The sequence below is a fragment of the Lycorma delicatula genome, chromosome 1 (genome assembly GCF_047948215.1).
Source record: "Lycorma delicatula isolate Av1 chromosome 1, ASM4794821v1, whole genome shotgun sequence".
Classification (NCBI taxonomy): domain Eukaryota; kingdom Metazoa; phylum Arthropoda; class Insecta; order Hemiptera; family Fulgoridae; genus Lycorma; species Lycorma delicatula.
Window position 1 is genome coordinate 47,588,521 of NC_134455.1, and position 16,783 is coordinate 47,605,303.

At 34.0% G+C, this 16,783-nt stretch overlaps 1 protein-coding gene across 2 annotated transcripts in view; it reads left to right on the plus strand.

Moving 5' to 3' along the window:
- Positions 1–16,783, plus strand: part of IFT52 (intraflagellar transport 52) — a 33,078-nt gene that overhangs the window by 4,797 nt on the left and 11,498 nt on the right. For both annotated transcript variants that reach the window (XM_075354447.1, XM_075354441.1), the window contains exons 3-4: positions 6,552–6,769; positions 12,614–12,734. In XM_075354447.1, coding sequence (XP_075210562.1) covers positions 6,552–6,769; positions 12,614–12,734 — 339 coding nt within the window. The remainder of the gene's footprint in view (positions 1–6,551; positions 6,770–12,613; positions 12,735–16,783) is intronic.

Genomic DNA, 16,783 nt, shown 5'->3' on the forward strand with positions numbered 1-16,783 from the left:
TTGATTTTGACCTCACATGCAAACTTGTAATTCTGAAGCTGTGTAAACTGTTGTAACTTACTGATAAGTTAGTTAAAAGATAGAAATTTCAAAAAAAAAAATTAAGTACTGCCACATTTGAACAATAAAAATCCCAAATTTACAGGCAAGTTTTTGTCTTTTCAGGGAGAAAAGCTAACTTCTGTATTGTTAAAAAAACTTTAATATTTCACATTTAAAAAACTGAGTAAAAAGGAAAAACAAAAGAACAAAATTGCTCAATTTCATTTTTTAACATTATTTGAGGGGAAAATTATGTGCACTTTCAATAGATTTTGTTTAATTGATCATAAATTTATAAGGCAATGAAGACCTAATATTAATTTTCAGTGGTAGTAAACTTTGGTTATGTTTAAATGAGTAGAGTCCTAAAAGTACTCTTTTTATTATCAACCTCCTAAAAAGGTGAAAAATTACCCTCTGATTTCTAAATAAAAAGCAGCTTTAAATTCTTGCTGCCGACATAATATTAAATAGAAAGAAATAAAAATGAATGATTTGAAGAAAATGTATTGTTCACTTTACCTTATTCTAAAGTTAAAATACATTTACTTTCCTACGGGTTCAAACAGTTTTTTTTATGTTGGAGGAGGGAAAATCTACTACCAAACACCCAGCAGCCCGTACTGCTGGGTGTGTGGGATTTCACACCTATGTGGGGGACCCACCAAAAACCCTTCCCCCTACACCACATGGTGATGGTAACAACATAAGGTATGCCATCATCACCAGGCATGTCTTGGGGAACTCCTAGCATTATCCTCAGGTGATGGCTTTCAGCATCCCCTGGTGGCACCTAGCAGCGACAATCCTCTTGGACCTCCGTTGCCCACCCCCAGAGACTGGCCTTCCACCATCACCCTTGAACTGACATTCTGTTCCCAGTTCCATTCTTCTTCTTCCAACTTTTTAGATAACACTCTTCTAAACCACCTACTACAACGGTTTCATCCCTCTTCTGAACTGAGCATGTTAACCATAATCTCCTCTGAGAGTAATTCTGACTGGAACGGGTACTCTGACCTCCATCTAAGGCATCTTAAAAATGTATGAACCACATTGTCGTCTTCTTCACATTACAAACATGTAGGGGTCTCCCTCCTTCTCTTTGTGTGGGGGTAGACATTGAACGAACCATATCCCATCAGCCACTGGATCGTCCAAAAGGCCACCTCCCCATGTCCCCTGTTTAACCAGGTCCTGAGCACTGAATTAGGTGGTGCGTTCATCTGCCCTTGCGATCACCATTCCATCTCTGTTGCCACTTCTTCATTAGCTCATTTCTGGCCACCTTCAAATCTTCGCCCCGATACCTGGCCAGCCTCTCCTCTGCTATTAGATCTAATGAAGGCATTCCGATGATGACCAGCACTGGCCGCAAGCGATGTTGTTTGATAGGCTTGTGCAACCCGCAGCACCAGTCGCCAATAAACACTGTGTATATGAGCTTTGTTACGCTTAATCCCTAGGGCCATGTGCCAAATTGGCACCGCTTATCAAATAGCCAAAACCACAGTAGAAGCAATAATTCTCTTGGAAGCCCGAAGGCCCCCAACATTTCTCATCAGCTTCTCTACCGCAGCGGTCAACCTCTCTGCTTACATATATACTAAAGAAATATGCATAGTAAACCCTCTCGTCCTATCTATCCACACTTCCAGATATTTTGATTTGGCGAGGGGGTCACCTCAATACCCTCCAGCCTTAGAAAGACTCCAGGGATCCTTCTTCTCCCAATCATCTAGATCATGATTGTTTTGTTAGGCAACACTGACAGCCCTCTTAGTTTTAGCCATTCAACAAGATCCAACAAAACTTTGTTGGCCAGCCATTTAATCTCTGTCACCATCCTTGCAGCCACTACCAACACAAGGTCATCCGCGTAAGCGAGTATTTCAGCACCCGCTGGGAGCCTCCTCGCCAGGAGGCCGTCGTAAACAACATTCCACAAAAGGGGGCCTAGTATTAACCCCTAGGACACCCCCATTCCTTGTCACAACCTCCTCTCCTCCATAGAGACAATCTTCAACTCCCTACCCTACAAGTTCTTGTATTGTTCTGATCAGGTAGGCAACTACCCTACCTGAAGAGAAGAAGGTAACGTCAATAATAGAGGTCCAAGTGATGCAGTTAAATTCATTCTTAATATCTAGCCTAATGTCAATAGGAATTCTCCTTGTGTGTTTAAATCCGGCTGCCACCTCGTTCAAGATCTCCATAACCCTTCTAACCGCATCAATTACAGATTTCCCTTTTCTAGAGCTGCATTCGTCTTCCGAAAGGCCTTATCGACTCTCCAGATAATTCCAGTCTTCTAGTAATGTCTCAAACACTTTTCCCATATTGTTAATGAGGGAGATGGGACGAACCCATCCCCCTTCTTCACAATCATCACCAAGCAGGTCTCTTTCCAGCTTCCCAGATAGTCTCTCTCAGAAGAGCCAAATTGTAAGCCTTCAAAAACGCCAAAGGTGATGCCCCGGCAAAAATTTTAAGGACGTCATCCGGTCCTGGACTCTTGCGTGATCTAAGCCTAGACAGTGCATAATCCATTTCTTCCATGGTAAATGTAGGGATCTCCACTGCTATCATTTCCCTCCTTCTCTAACTGTTATCCACAGGAAAAAGCTCCCGAAGAGAGTTCCTCAACTTATCATTAGGTAGCTTGAGAAGTACCCTTCAAGATTTATCCCTCACTATTTTAAACATGACACTAAAACGATCCAGTTCGAGGTTGGCGCATATCTACTTCCACTTAGCCATTTTTGATTTAGTAATGGCCTTTCTTAATTGTTTGTTTAAGCAGTTCTGTCGTGCTCTCAATCACCGTCGCTTCCTGTCGCGTCAGAATCCTACGTAGTTGGACACATCTCTTCCGAATATCTGCAATTTGTGGAGTTCACCAGTAAACCGGTTCATACCTCGTACTCTTATCCCGTCCACGTAGTACTTTCCTGCAGTAGTCCATCATCAACCTCTCCGGCTCCATTCCATCCAGACCTCCAACTTTCTTCACAAAAACTTCCTACAATCGGGGTATCAATTCCGGCCTCACACTCCAGGACAACAGAGTCTCACTCCGGAAAACTCCGGACACCCAACGATCACCTCCACACATCTATGATCGCTGAACGTCTCCACATTTAGTACTCTCCATTCTACTCCCTTCAAATATGCCTCCCTGACAAACCTCAGGTCAAAAGTGTATGGCCTCCGTGATGGAACATGTGCACACCAAACTCATTAACACTCACCAGACCCAGGGAAGCCATCGCATGCCAGGTATCTGCCTCTGATGTTCGATCTTTCGCAGTCAATCTTCAGATTCTTATCACTGAAGTCCCCAGACACCACTACCCGGTCGCCACAACTCCTTATCGCCACGATCAGATCTTCAAGCACGTCCAAGAATAATCTCAATGGGATATTCAGCGAAATGTAACAGTTAAAAAAGGTAGTCTCTTCCGCTACCACCCAGACGAAACTCCTGCCACAACCACTACTACTGATATAAGTTTATCCGGACACCAACGCAGTCGCACACGTGCAATCCGTGTCCTTGTACCATCTCTTACCACGCATCGTTCCCCAGTTGGATTCTGTGACCAGCAAAAGATCGCATCCACCTTCCCTTGCCGTGGCCCATAGAAAATCAAAGGCTTCTGTTCGTATTAAGTAATAAGATTCATATTTCTTACACAATGGACTACCTTGTCTGTAGCCCTCCGCACCACACCTTCTACAAGTTGAAGGCTCCCTGCATCCCGAATTGCAGAAGCCCTTTTGCCACAATTGAAGCAATTTCTAGATTTACCGGGATCCGGACATTTGGAAGCTTTTTGCCCCAGGTCCCAACAGCGATATCAACGTTCTAGCTCTTTATCCGGAGTCACCCTGCAGGAGACTGACTATGCCTACGCGTATGCGCCCTTTCTGTAGAAGATTTTCGGCCTCGGCGCCTCCGATTATCACCGAGGCCACCTACGTGTTCCAGTGCGCCGGTCTCAATTTGATTGCCTACTCCAGATCCTCTTCCCTTCCACAGTCACCTTCAATGCCTGAGCGACCTTCTCTTTAGAGCCGAGGGCGTCAATATTTCTGATTTTTAGCCGCTTACTTCGGGCATTCGATTTAAGGGCAATGCACTTCCGAAGATGCGGTATATTTAATCTTCCAAATCATCACCACGGGGGAGCGTGGCGGCCTCACTACAGGCTGTCAATTGCCATTTTAACCTTACCTTACATGGCGAGATCGCTGATTCTCAGAGCCACCTTATAAATAGATTCAGAGAATCTAGACTTCAGTTTCGATAGATCTATAATAACCTCCAAGTCCCTGTCCCTATCAAGGAATATCGATTCTTTCAGCCCAGTAGTTCTAATAAACCAGTCAGATTTCCATCTGGCCGCCACCATCTTATCTACATCTTCATCCTTAGCACCCTCCTCCAATTGTTGCAGGATCTCACTCACTGTCTGGCAGGCCACCTCCTTACCGACAACTTAGGGGAATGTATTCCCCAAATCCGTGGTCAGAAATTTGGTGAGTGGGAAAAGAGTTGGGGGTCCGGTTTGGGCAGATCCTGAAAGACTAAGGTGGGATAGAAAGAATAAAGGAATTAGTCGGGAATGGAATATCCCCCTTATAATTAGCACAGCCCTTTGAAAAAAAATTCTGTCACAGAGATAGATTGGTTAATTCTCTCTGGCAGGAAGTCTTACCTCCAATTCCTACCAATAGCTGTTAGGAAGCCAGCTGTCTATAAATTTCCGCCAATGTTCACGCATCTAAACTGGTGGACCGTATTAGCTTCTCCAACTACATTCTAAATATACACGAACAAAAAAACAATATAATTAATTTTCTAACAAACAGAAAATGTTCCAGACTTTCCCAAATACTCAAAAACAATTCAACTACACAAAAACTCATCACCAATCACCAGAAATAACCTTTCCACTCCAGGAGTACTCTTGCAAGCAGTTTACACCACCTTCATATACTTGTCATGTGGGGGGTTCAAACAGTTAGAAGGTAAAAACGTACCCTTCTGTTTCTAAATAGATCTTTCTGAAATTCCTAATGCACTAGATTTTAAGTTTCAGAAAATTTTAAATAAGGCTGTGTTGAGACAAGAAATGTTCAGAGTAGCATGTTTTTATCTTTTATCTATATTCAGCAATATACTTTTCCTTCTCCTATGTAAAAAAGTAAAAAATAAGAGGCTAAAACTTTTCTTACTAGTAGGTTGAGAATAAAAATAAAAATAGGTCTTCTGCTTTACTTACTTTTTTTTTCTATTTAGCCTCTGAAACCACCATAAGGTATTACTTCAGAGGATGATATATATGAATATAAATGAAGTGTAGTCTTGTACAGTCTCAAGTCAACCATTCCTGAGATGTTTGGTTAATTGAAGCCACCAAAGAACACTGATTTCCACAATCTAATATTCACACACGCGCGCGCGCACACACACACATGCACATTATATATATAAAATAAGTAATATACATAAACATTAAAAGTAGTATCCATATAAAAGTTACTGCCTTTATTAGGATTTGAACCTTAGAACTCTGCATTATTTATTACCTAAGATAAAGTTTATTCAGCATTTGGTTAATAAATTAAGTTCAATCAGTTATTACAATATCCATCATAATGCATTAGTCTATAGTTTTTATATGAAAAAACACAGGGTTTTTGATACTTCATTTATAATCTTTTTTTTATTATTATTATCTCTTTGGGTAAGTGCTATACTTCTTTGCCATTCAGAAGTTACTAGCCATTTTCCATGGATCCTTTTTTGACTTTTATTGTGTTTTAACAATATCTATTGAATTCTTTCCTTACTCTGAAAAGTAAAAGGGTTGAACTTTACATTTTACAAAGGATAGTACCTCAATTTTTGTCAGCTTAAAACTGTAAGATGGCTCAGTGGTGATAGGCTTAAATTAGGTGATTAAAATGCAAACAATACATTACTGTTAATAATTAAATGTATTAAATTCTACTTAAAATTACCTAATTTTATAAATCAGTATGACAAAATAATATTTACACTTTCATAAAGCAATAAAATCATAATTTACTTTTAAGTACCTAGAAATAAGTTTCCAAAAGATTTGTTTTATATATTATTATCCAGTACTGAGCTCTAGTTCAAATCAACAGCAATATCACTGAGGAAGAAACTGGTTTATAATCTTAAAGATTTGGAAGTATATTTCAAGTAGCTTTTAAAAGTGGGTCAAGATTTTTTTTGCTTTATAAAAACTATTTAATTTGTGGTTAGTTTGCACCCACTGGTGTGGGTACATCACTGTCAGTTAGCTGCTGTGACAGCTAACTAATTATTCTCCTTCAGACTGGACAAGACTATATCCTATAATTGAGTTTAGATTCTTAAATGGGGTAATGCAATCTTGAAAAAATATTTAAACACATTAAATCAAATCTAGTTTAACTGGTTTAATCCATATCATTATGTTTTCATGTTACAGAAATAATGATGAGATATCTATGGAAGTACTTGTGGGTGTCTCTGTTTTTGTACTTGCTGGTTCTCAGGAAAAGTTTACAGAAAATGAATTCAATGTTTTAAAAAAGTATTTAGAATTAGGAGGAAGTATATTAGTTTTACTTGCTGAAGGTGGAGAGAAAGTGTTTCAAACAAATATTAATTTTTTACTGGAAGAGTATGGCATAATGATAAATAATGGTAAGTTACTACTTGAGCCACAGAAAATTATTCTTGTGCACACACACACACACACACATATATATATATATATATATATATATATAAAATAAGTAATATACATAAACATTAAAAGTAATAATAAACTATAATACACATATATTTTATACATACGTGTAAAAGGTACATTCAATGTTAATTATTGACGTCAATCTGCCTTGTTGACAGATTGATGTAGAGAAAAAAGTATTTATTCAGTGACAATGAAACTTACATTAATTTTCAACAGCCTCCAGCATCATTCAAACACTTGCCCTACCGTTCTGTAAGCTTTCTGATTCCTGCAGCGTAGAAGTCTTTACTTTGTTATTTGAACCCCTCGTGTACCGTTTTTTGACCGCTTCTTTGTGTAGAACTTCTTGCCGGGTAAAAGATTTTTGAGCGGGACGAACAATTGAAAATTGGACAGGACGACATCTGGGCTGTAAAGAGAGTATGGCTACACCACCAAACCCTACTTCTCGAGCGTTTCTCCCGTTCTCTGAGTGAAAGGGGAACGCGCGTTGTCATGCGAAAGAATCACATCTTTTGAGAGAGCGCCCTGACCTTTTCGACTTATCGTGGGTCTCACTTTCTGTTGGAGCATTTTAGAATAGTACTTTTTTTCTTTTTTTACTTTTAGAGAAAAGTTTTTCTCTAAACAGTCACTAAAAATTGGACCTTGAGAGTCCCTGACGACCGTCAACATCACTTTACCTGCTTATGCGTGAGTTTTGATTTTTTTTGGTTGGCGAATTCGGATATTGCCATTTAAGACCTTGCCGTTCGGATTCAGGCTCGAAATTCTGTATCCACGCTGGTAGAAAGTCATTATCTTCCGCCTCAATCCGTTCTTTGAACTTAGAGCAAATGCGAATCCAGTTGTCTTTATGGGCTTGAGTTAACTGTCTTGGAACCCATCTCAAACTAGTTATGCGATAATTCAGCACGTCATGAATGATTAAATGCGTGGTTCCAACACTAATATTATACAAACTAGCAATTAGGGAAATTTCGACTTGCCTATCTTCACAAATAAAATCATTTAGCGATTTTGCAGCGCGCTAATCGAAACTTCAACTAGTCTTCCAGAGCGATGGAGATCTGTCACACTTGTCCTGTCCGCGTTAAACTGTTCAGGTTACTGCGGTTTAAACACTTTTCATCATATTGTTTCAACATTCTTGAATAAATTTACGCTGATTTCACACCTTCTGAGAGCAAACATCTTATCACTGAACTTGCTCTTCCGGCGTACAGTTTTCATACGTTTGTATACGAAAGACTTCCATGCAGAGTGCCAGTTAACTGTGCTTTCTGTTACAAAAGAAAATGAATAGCCTATAATGTGAAGATGGTTTATCTATGAACAGCTGTCAACTAGTGTCTGTGAATCACTGCTCTTAGATTTATGCACAAACATTTTTTGAGTCAGTTATTCATTTTGCTATATCATTACATTTCAGAAGAAATCCACATAGTTGTGTAGATATATAATCATTTGTAAAATTTGTTTAAAAGTGTAAAATTAACACATTTCCCTGAGATTGTGTCTGAGAAGTTTCATAATAATACACTGTCTAATTGTGACAGTAATTTTTTTTTAGTTTAATTGAGACTAATAAGTAAAAATATATATTTTTTTAAATATGATTTTTTTATTTAACTACTGAAAAAAATTACAAAAAAAGTACTGAAATTTTACTACTTGGAATTTATTGAATTAAAGTATAAATTGTTTACAAAAATTTTCCAACATAAATATGTTTAAAGATGCACTAAAAAAAAAAATTATTTCACTTTCATATTAAATCAAGAATAAATGTTTATAATAAACTTTCTAATTAAATTCAAATAACAATTTATATTGTTAATGATGATCTATAAATCTGTTTTCTATTCATGATAGTGAATGTATTTTTATGTGAATATTTATTTATTACATCTCTCAGTTATATTTAATTTTAATAATGCATAATGAATTTATTAACAAAATTCCTTTACAGTTTATACCATGGGTAACAAAAGTGTGGAGCACCCTTCATTGTATTACATAGCAAATTATCAGTGAAATGCTTATAAAATATAATGTAGTATAAAATATAATGCATAATGTATAAAATGATTATATAAATATAGATGTAATATTCTTACCTTACTTTTTTCACATTTAAGTGCTTTTGAGCAGCCCATCTTCAGTAATGGTTTTTTTTTTATTAAAATATTTGAATACAGTACTGTATTAACAAATTTTAATATATAACGTTTTAAATTTAAAAAATACAATTTTTTATTGACTGAACAAATTTGTTCTATAAATTTTAACGTATTATCTTATTTATGTATAAATGTAAAAAAGTAAAAAAATTTAATAAAAAATAAAACATTATTTGAAGATGGGCTTATGTCCAAAAGCGCTTTAATGTGAAAAAAATTATGTAAGGATGTTCTTTGATTCTGTACTTTGTGGAGTGGCTCAATAAGTTTTATATTATACAATTAGCTAGATTTTGCGTACATAGAAGAAATGGACTACAAAAAAAAAATTGATTTAAATAAATTAATAATAATCTTTGATTAAAGTGACATATTGAAACAGAAGTGTACAAAGTTTCTACAATGAGTTAAATAATGAAATAATTCAACTGTGATGACATTTTATTATTTTAAATTATGCGTTTTATAATGATTAAGTCTTTTAGAATAATAAACATGAGCTACATCTGATTTATCTCTATTGTTTTCAGTTGTTAATTTTACATGACTCTGAAAATCTTTTAATGGCATTGATTGTTATTATTTTATCTTAAATAATATTTTTTAAATATTTATTGCAGTTATTGAACTTTTGAATTACAAGTCAAGAGAATTTTAAGTTTTTGTTACTGCAGTGATAGCTATGTAGAAAAAAAGAACAAGTCACAACACATTTTTTAAATAAATTGATTAATTAAAATAAAAAAAATTAGAAGTATGAGAAACTATAAGAATAAATTTAAAGAAAAAGATGGTAGTGAACAAAAATTTATTTAAAAATTTTTTTTATTTTAATCTGGGAGTTCTAATCTCTCCCAAGAAACAATTGCAATACTTTCTTTAGGTTATTGTCATTCAACACAAACTATTCTACTATAAAAATAACATTTAAGTTATTTATATAACGTTTTACAAGCAACACATTCAAACTGATTTAATAAATATTAATATGAAGTGATACATGTCTAATGAATAAATTGAGTATGTTAAAAGGTAATGCAAACACCTAACTTGACAACATTTAAATTTTTAATGTTACCAACTATAACTGGTTAACTCAATTTAAAAAAAAAATAATGTATCTTTTTAATGAGTGTAATGAATATTTGTAATTATTGTTCATTACACATCCAACAAATTATGTAAAATGTTGTGATTATTATTACTAATTAGAGAAGTTATCAAATTTACTTAATTATTTATACCATGTTGAACAAAAGAAATTGAAATATTTTACAATATTAATCTTCATAGATAACGGTAATATGGTTGTTTCTGTTTTATACGTTCATTGAGAATGTCAATTGAAAGCAATTTCAGAAAGACAAGATGAATGTTTGGTATTGTAAACAAACCACAATATATGAAAAACAGTTTTGTCATGGGGAACAATAGTATAAAATTGTCACTGGGAAAATGTTGTCTGAGTTGTTTGGAATACACAACTTACAAATGTATTTCTCATGTCATCTGATGATACTCCCAATCACATTCTTCATGATAATATTTTGATTCTTATTTTAATTAGCTCAGTGAATGAGTAGTAGCGTAGGTAAAGATATGACAAAAACAGACAAATTATTTACTTTTTGTTGATTTATTAGACACACTATCAGATTCTAATTTATGTGTGACAATTTCATTTTTACTTTCCCTTCTAGCTCAATAGCAGAGCTATAGCTTTAGAAGGGAAAGTGTTGTAATCGGTCCAATTTGAGCTTATGCAGTTTTTACCACATCTTTATGTTTTCACATCTAAGGAACCCAAAAAACCGGTTGGAAATTTTCTAGATGTTCATGTATATGTGTTTGGTGTCGCACCCTTAATCACCTTATATCTTCAGAACTACTCTACCAATTTCAACCAAACTTGGTCAGATTACTTCTATATATGTGACGTTGTTGCCATTAAATTTTCTCCCAAGAAAGTTCAAGGAGGTAAGGCTGTAGAGCGAGGTCACCCTCAGTATCTCGAGATTTCACCTAATAAGGTCTTATTTTTCTTAGGCAAATTTTTTAACAATTAAAAATAATATTTCCAAAAAATGTGTTACAAAATCATACCCCCACCCAAAAAAATGCTCTAAATAAACTAGTGGCTAAGCGGGTATACTGTGTCATTAGGACCCCTCTCACCTCAAGGAGCACTAGTGTAGCACTGATGTACAGCTGCTGTAGTCATCTGCTATCTTGTGACGTCACAGGTGACTGGTAGAATTAAATAAATTAATTTTATTTAAAGTATAAAAAAGTATTTAAAGTGGCCACTAGTACCACCACACACACACACACATACACACACCCACATGAAATACAATATGCGCGTGCACTTAGTCAGAATCATTGATTAAAATAAACAAAGAATTTATATTTAAATAAAATGATAAATATTTTAAATTAAGTTGTGTGTGTAAGCCGTGCATCAAAAAAAAACTGCGTGACAGGAAAGTCCTATAACTATGTTGTCGGCTTTTTTATTTATCAACAGTGTGGAAATCCTCTACGCTGCTTGCTTGGGTCCCTTTCTTTTAATATGTATTTTATTTATGCATGTAAACAATTTTTTTTCTTTCTTCTTTTGAACTGATCTCTAAGGATCATGTTTAAGTAGTTCTGACTTTTTTCCAAAATCTAAATAATGAAATCTCTACCTAAACATTACATAATTTATTTGATATCTTCCTGACTCTCTTGGTCTCACCCATGCGTAGGTATCTTCTTCTTGTTTTTTTTTTTTAAATAAGATCTTTGTATCACTAGTTAGAATTTTGTGTAAAATTGTAAAACCCTGGTGTCTCTTTCATTTTTTTGACCCACCTCCATAGTCTGTAACTATTCCAAGTTCTCATTCTTCTCCTGTTGTGGTATTTCAGTTTCCCATTACTATTAAATTATCATTTATTAAATATTCGATTACTTCATAAGTTTCTTCATAGATCTTTTTTCATCCTCTACTGAGAGATTGACAAATAAATCTGCACAGTGTGATAGGTTTGAACTTTGAATGTAATTACTGAAGTAATTCTTTTAATGTGTTCCTTATAGTAACAAACTCTTTCCTCAATTTTCAAATTAATTGTTACTCTTATATTTTCATATTTTGATTTTGTGCTAATTATCCTACTATTACTCAATCAAAGTAACAGGAATCCATTTTTCCATCTCATCTCAGTAATTCCTGCTATATGTGGCTCTAACTGATCCACTTCTTATTTAAAATATGTGACCTACCATTTTTATTTGCTTCAAATCAACAAACTGAACAAGGTATCATCTAGACTTTCAGAATATCATTCAGATCGATTACATTTTTTCTTATTCTTTGTTCAGTCACTGTCTATTCCTGAACAAAAATTGACAATGAGTAGACAAGAACTGATGATAATAATTTCATAACCATGATGAGACTGAACAAAGAGTTATCAAAATTTGCCATTTTTCATAAATCTGTGTTGGAATTCTTCGCTACAAATTCATAAATATATAGAAGGTTCTTATCATATGCATTAATTAAATATAGCCTCACTAAAATATTATAACTAAAATGATTTTTGGATCTGTTATTTTTAGATTGCGTGGTTCGGACACATTATTATAAATATTTCCATCCTAAAGAATGTTTTATTATTAATGCTAATGTCAATAAAACAGTCTTATCTGCGCTTGGAAAAGAATTTAAAGAAAATAACAGGCAAGTATTTTACAGACTATAAACTGTTATGTCTAAAATTATAAATAGATATTTTATATTAGTAAAGAAGATTATTTGGATCTGAATATGTCTATTAAAAATTGAATTTTAAAACTTAAGAGTGGATCGATTCATTGATTCAATGAAAATTCAAATTTTTAAAGGTTATGAAACACTTTTCATTTTGTACATTCAATACTTCAATGATGGTTTTAATACTCAACAATTAGGATGTTTAAAATGGGTAAAACCAAAGTTACAGCTAGATTTTTGTAAGAAATTAATAGTAAGTTAGTTATACTTAGTAAGTGAAAGTAAAACTACATGATTATGCAGATCGAGGGACACTAGAGACAGATCTCAGAGCACTGAGCCCCCACAACGTGGTTGCAATGATGCCCTGTAACCTGAGCAGCTGGGAGGGTGTAGCCTGATTCATCAGCAACATTCTCAAGACCAAAAGAAGTGACCTGGATGGTCCTGAAAACTAGGTAGCACCTTCTCAGGCTAGTATAGGAGGACTTGGCCAAAAGTAATGTGTTAAACAGTTCCGGGTCGAGTCCTGGTAGAAAGGGGGGTGGTTTTAGTTGGTAGTCTGCAGATGGTGATTGGATAATACAATCAATGGGAACCCAACACTCCATGCGTAAAGGCATTTCCATCTCACTCCGCAAAAAAAAAAAAAAAAATTATTATTGTTATTGGTATCAGCTATGATAACAAATTCATTAATTATAAATATATTTTACCTACTTTTTTAACATGTTTTTTTCCTTCAAATTAAGGGTATTTGTAAATGTAATACTCTTCATGCATGACAGAATCTTGTTGATCTTTATGTGTTATATAAAGAGTTTACAGGTTGTTCTTAGGATCTTTGTGTCCATGTTTGATTTTTGTGAGATAATTTACAATAGTTGATTTTTTTGTATAATGCGTGTATGCATTCTTTGTATATGTGCTTGAATGGATATGCAATTTGTTCACTACATTATTTAGTGCAATCATTGCAGTTTAATCTGTTTGCTGTTGGGTTGCTGTGTATATCAGTGTGCTGTATCAACTTGAATATTATATTTACAGTTAAAAAACAATAACACAGTAATCTTTCCTGAAAAAATTAGCATTTTCTGTGATATACAGTTTGCTGATATACAGAGTGCATCACAAAGTTCTCCAGAAACTTTCATACCTTATTCTACTCATGAAAATAATGCAAAAAGTTCATATAAACATATATCCTAAAATGCTTTGTTTGCGAATTATGTCTAGTGAAAGATTTCATTTGGATTTCAGCTACCCAGTTAAATGAGATCATACTGAAATTTTTAGGACATTAATAAGGGACAGAAATAGTGATTTCTTATGGTTTCTAACCTGAAAAATCGAATTAAATAGATCCCAGAACCATATTTGTGCAGTATCCGAGTAGAATAGGTTATGAATATCCCAGGACAACTTTTTAATACATTCTGTATGTGTCAGCATTACATTTTTTCCTCAATAGGTGTGTTTTTAATTGTTCTGCATTTTTTGAGGATGTTGTTAAAAAAATGGGTGAGTAGCCTCGTCACTAAAACAAATGATACTACGAGTACTATGAGTACATGAATACTATGAGTAAATGATATAGTACTATGAGTACTAATGAAATCATTTCTTTAGTTTTCATTACATTTCCTACATTTTTTTAGATTTCCTAGATTTTTCATTAGATTTCCAATAAATTTATTAGATTGCATAGTAAATGGATTTCCTGGCCACTTCAAAATGAGTGCAATTAACAACTGTGCCACCAGTAAATTCCACACTGAAGAAGGAACAGAGTTATTAGTAGTTTCACAAAGACCTTCTGGGAAAACAACTTTCTCATAATTATTTATAGACTTAGTTGTTTGTATTTGCAGTTTTTGTTTTACTTCTTTAGAGATGTAGTTGTACTGCATACAGTGTGTTTTGTAAGGGAAATTATGATGATTACGTCAAATTCTGGTTGTTGGTGATTGGTCAAAATTGGTCAAGGAAATAGGGTGGTATGGTCTCATGGGTACTGTATCTCAAATTTTATCTTAAAGATTTAACATAATTTAATGGCCCTTTAGTAGCTAAGATACTTTCTAATGGTGTTTAGTTTTATTAAAACCCCCATAAAAGGTTGGTGGCAAAAACTCTTTCAGACTGGATTAACTGGTGTTTGTCATTAATAAAAAAATGTGCTTATTTGTTGGCAAAAATAGCTCAAATATTAAAGAAATTTTCATGATTTTATTTTGAAATTTAATAGTTAAGAGGGTAAAGTACTTTATACTTACGACTAATAAAATATTTTGACAGTGGTTTGTCATACAATTTTGAGGTGTTGCATAATAATTTGAGTGTCAAAATTTTAACTGTTGTAAAGTTTATTCAGACAACCAATGAGTTGGATAATTTATACGCAGGACTAATATGTGTTTCTTTATAATGTTTATTGTACTTATTTTTCTTTTTTTCCAGTTAATTCCTTCTTTCAACCATTTAATCAGATAATTCATTGTTACATTTCAGCATTATTGAACAGTATTATTGTTCTATTTAATAGTGCATACTATGTTGTAGTAATAATGGAATCATCAACTGTAGCACAATGTTATTTTGCACTGAAATCCTTTAACAAAAATGGTGACAGATTTGTGATTGTTCAATGTGGATTTTTAAGGTAGTTTGGTATTCATCATAGTTTTCCTGCTCCATCAATCCTTCCTAATAAAATCTTGGTTCAAAATTTTGAAGCTATTGTCTGTACAATACAAAAAAAAACGTAAGCAATTTTTGTACATTAGAGTAAGGCATTGAACTGAATTCACACCAAAGTATGTCACTCGGGCTGTCTGATACCAGCATTTGGCAGATTTTACAAAAGGATCTATGCACAAAATTCAAGATGCATTACATGAACAAGACTACAAAAAATGTGTAAATTTTTATCAATTGTTCTTGTGGTTTATTAATAAAAACTAAGAACTAAACAACTTGGGGAGAAATGAGGCTCATTTTAATTTATCAAGAGTGTTAGCCAAACTTCTGTTAATTGTTTGTTAAATTTTTTTTTTGTTTCTCTTTATGAGAAATTGCTTTACAGTTCTGAAGCTTTGTGTGCACAACTTCTTCCTTAGATATTATTGAATTTGTATGATAGAGAAAGATCAAGGTTGATCATAACCATATTGTGTTATGATCTCATACTAGATACCCTTTTTAGTTCCTGAACTCATCAACCCATAAATTAAGAAAACTTTTTTTTACAAAATGGAACTATGAACCACATTACACAAGTTCCAAGGCAGTTTTATACAATTTCTTCCTAGCCATGTTACTTCACATACAGAAATATCACTTTGCCATCTAGGTCACCTGAACTGTTGATGGGAATATTTGGAAAGTCAAATATTCAATACTAGCCTCCACAAAATTTAAGAGTTAAAACAATAATCCTGCTAGAAATTAATTTTTATGGTAATGGTACAAATAGTGACAGGTAAGCCACACAACAGACTTAACTATAGTAAAGTGGTGGTCATCTGAAGGATGTTATTCTTAAGAAAAATTTTGTGGGCAATGTAATTTAAGTTTTTTATACATAAAATTTGTATATATTGAACATAAAAATGAAATAAACAAAATAATCTATTGTTTTTTTTTGTCTGTTTTTTTTTTTTTTTATGTGTATATTAGATATACAAAAATAGTGAATAAATGACTTTATGTGAGATTGTCACTGCCAAAAGTGGTTCAGAAATTACCAGGAATAACAAACATCTAATGCCAGGTTTACGAAAGAGAGTGTGGAACGAAGTGGTTTCCTGCTGAATCACATTGTTGCAATCAGTAAACAAGCTCGCTGAAATGCAGGTTTTGTTCAGCCCAATAACTGAAACCATTACTATCTTCGCTAGAATAGTAAGATAAGGATGTATGCATGTACTGAGCTGTGGGTTATATTTGCAAAAATTTGAGAAAATTAACTCCAGACCTTCTACCAACAAGTTACCACACGAGTCTCTGTGCCA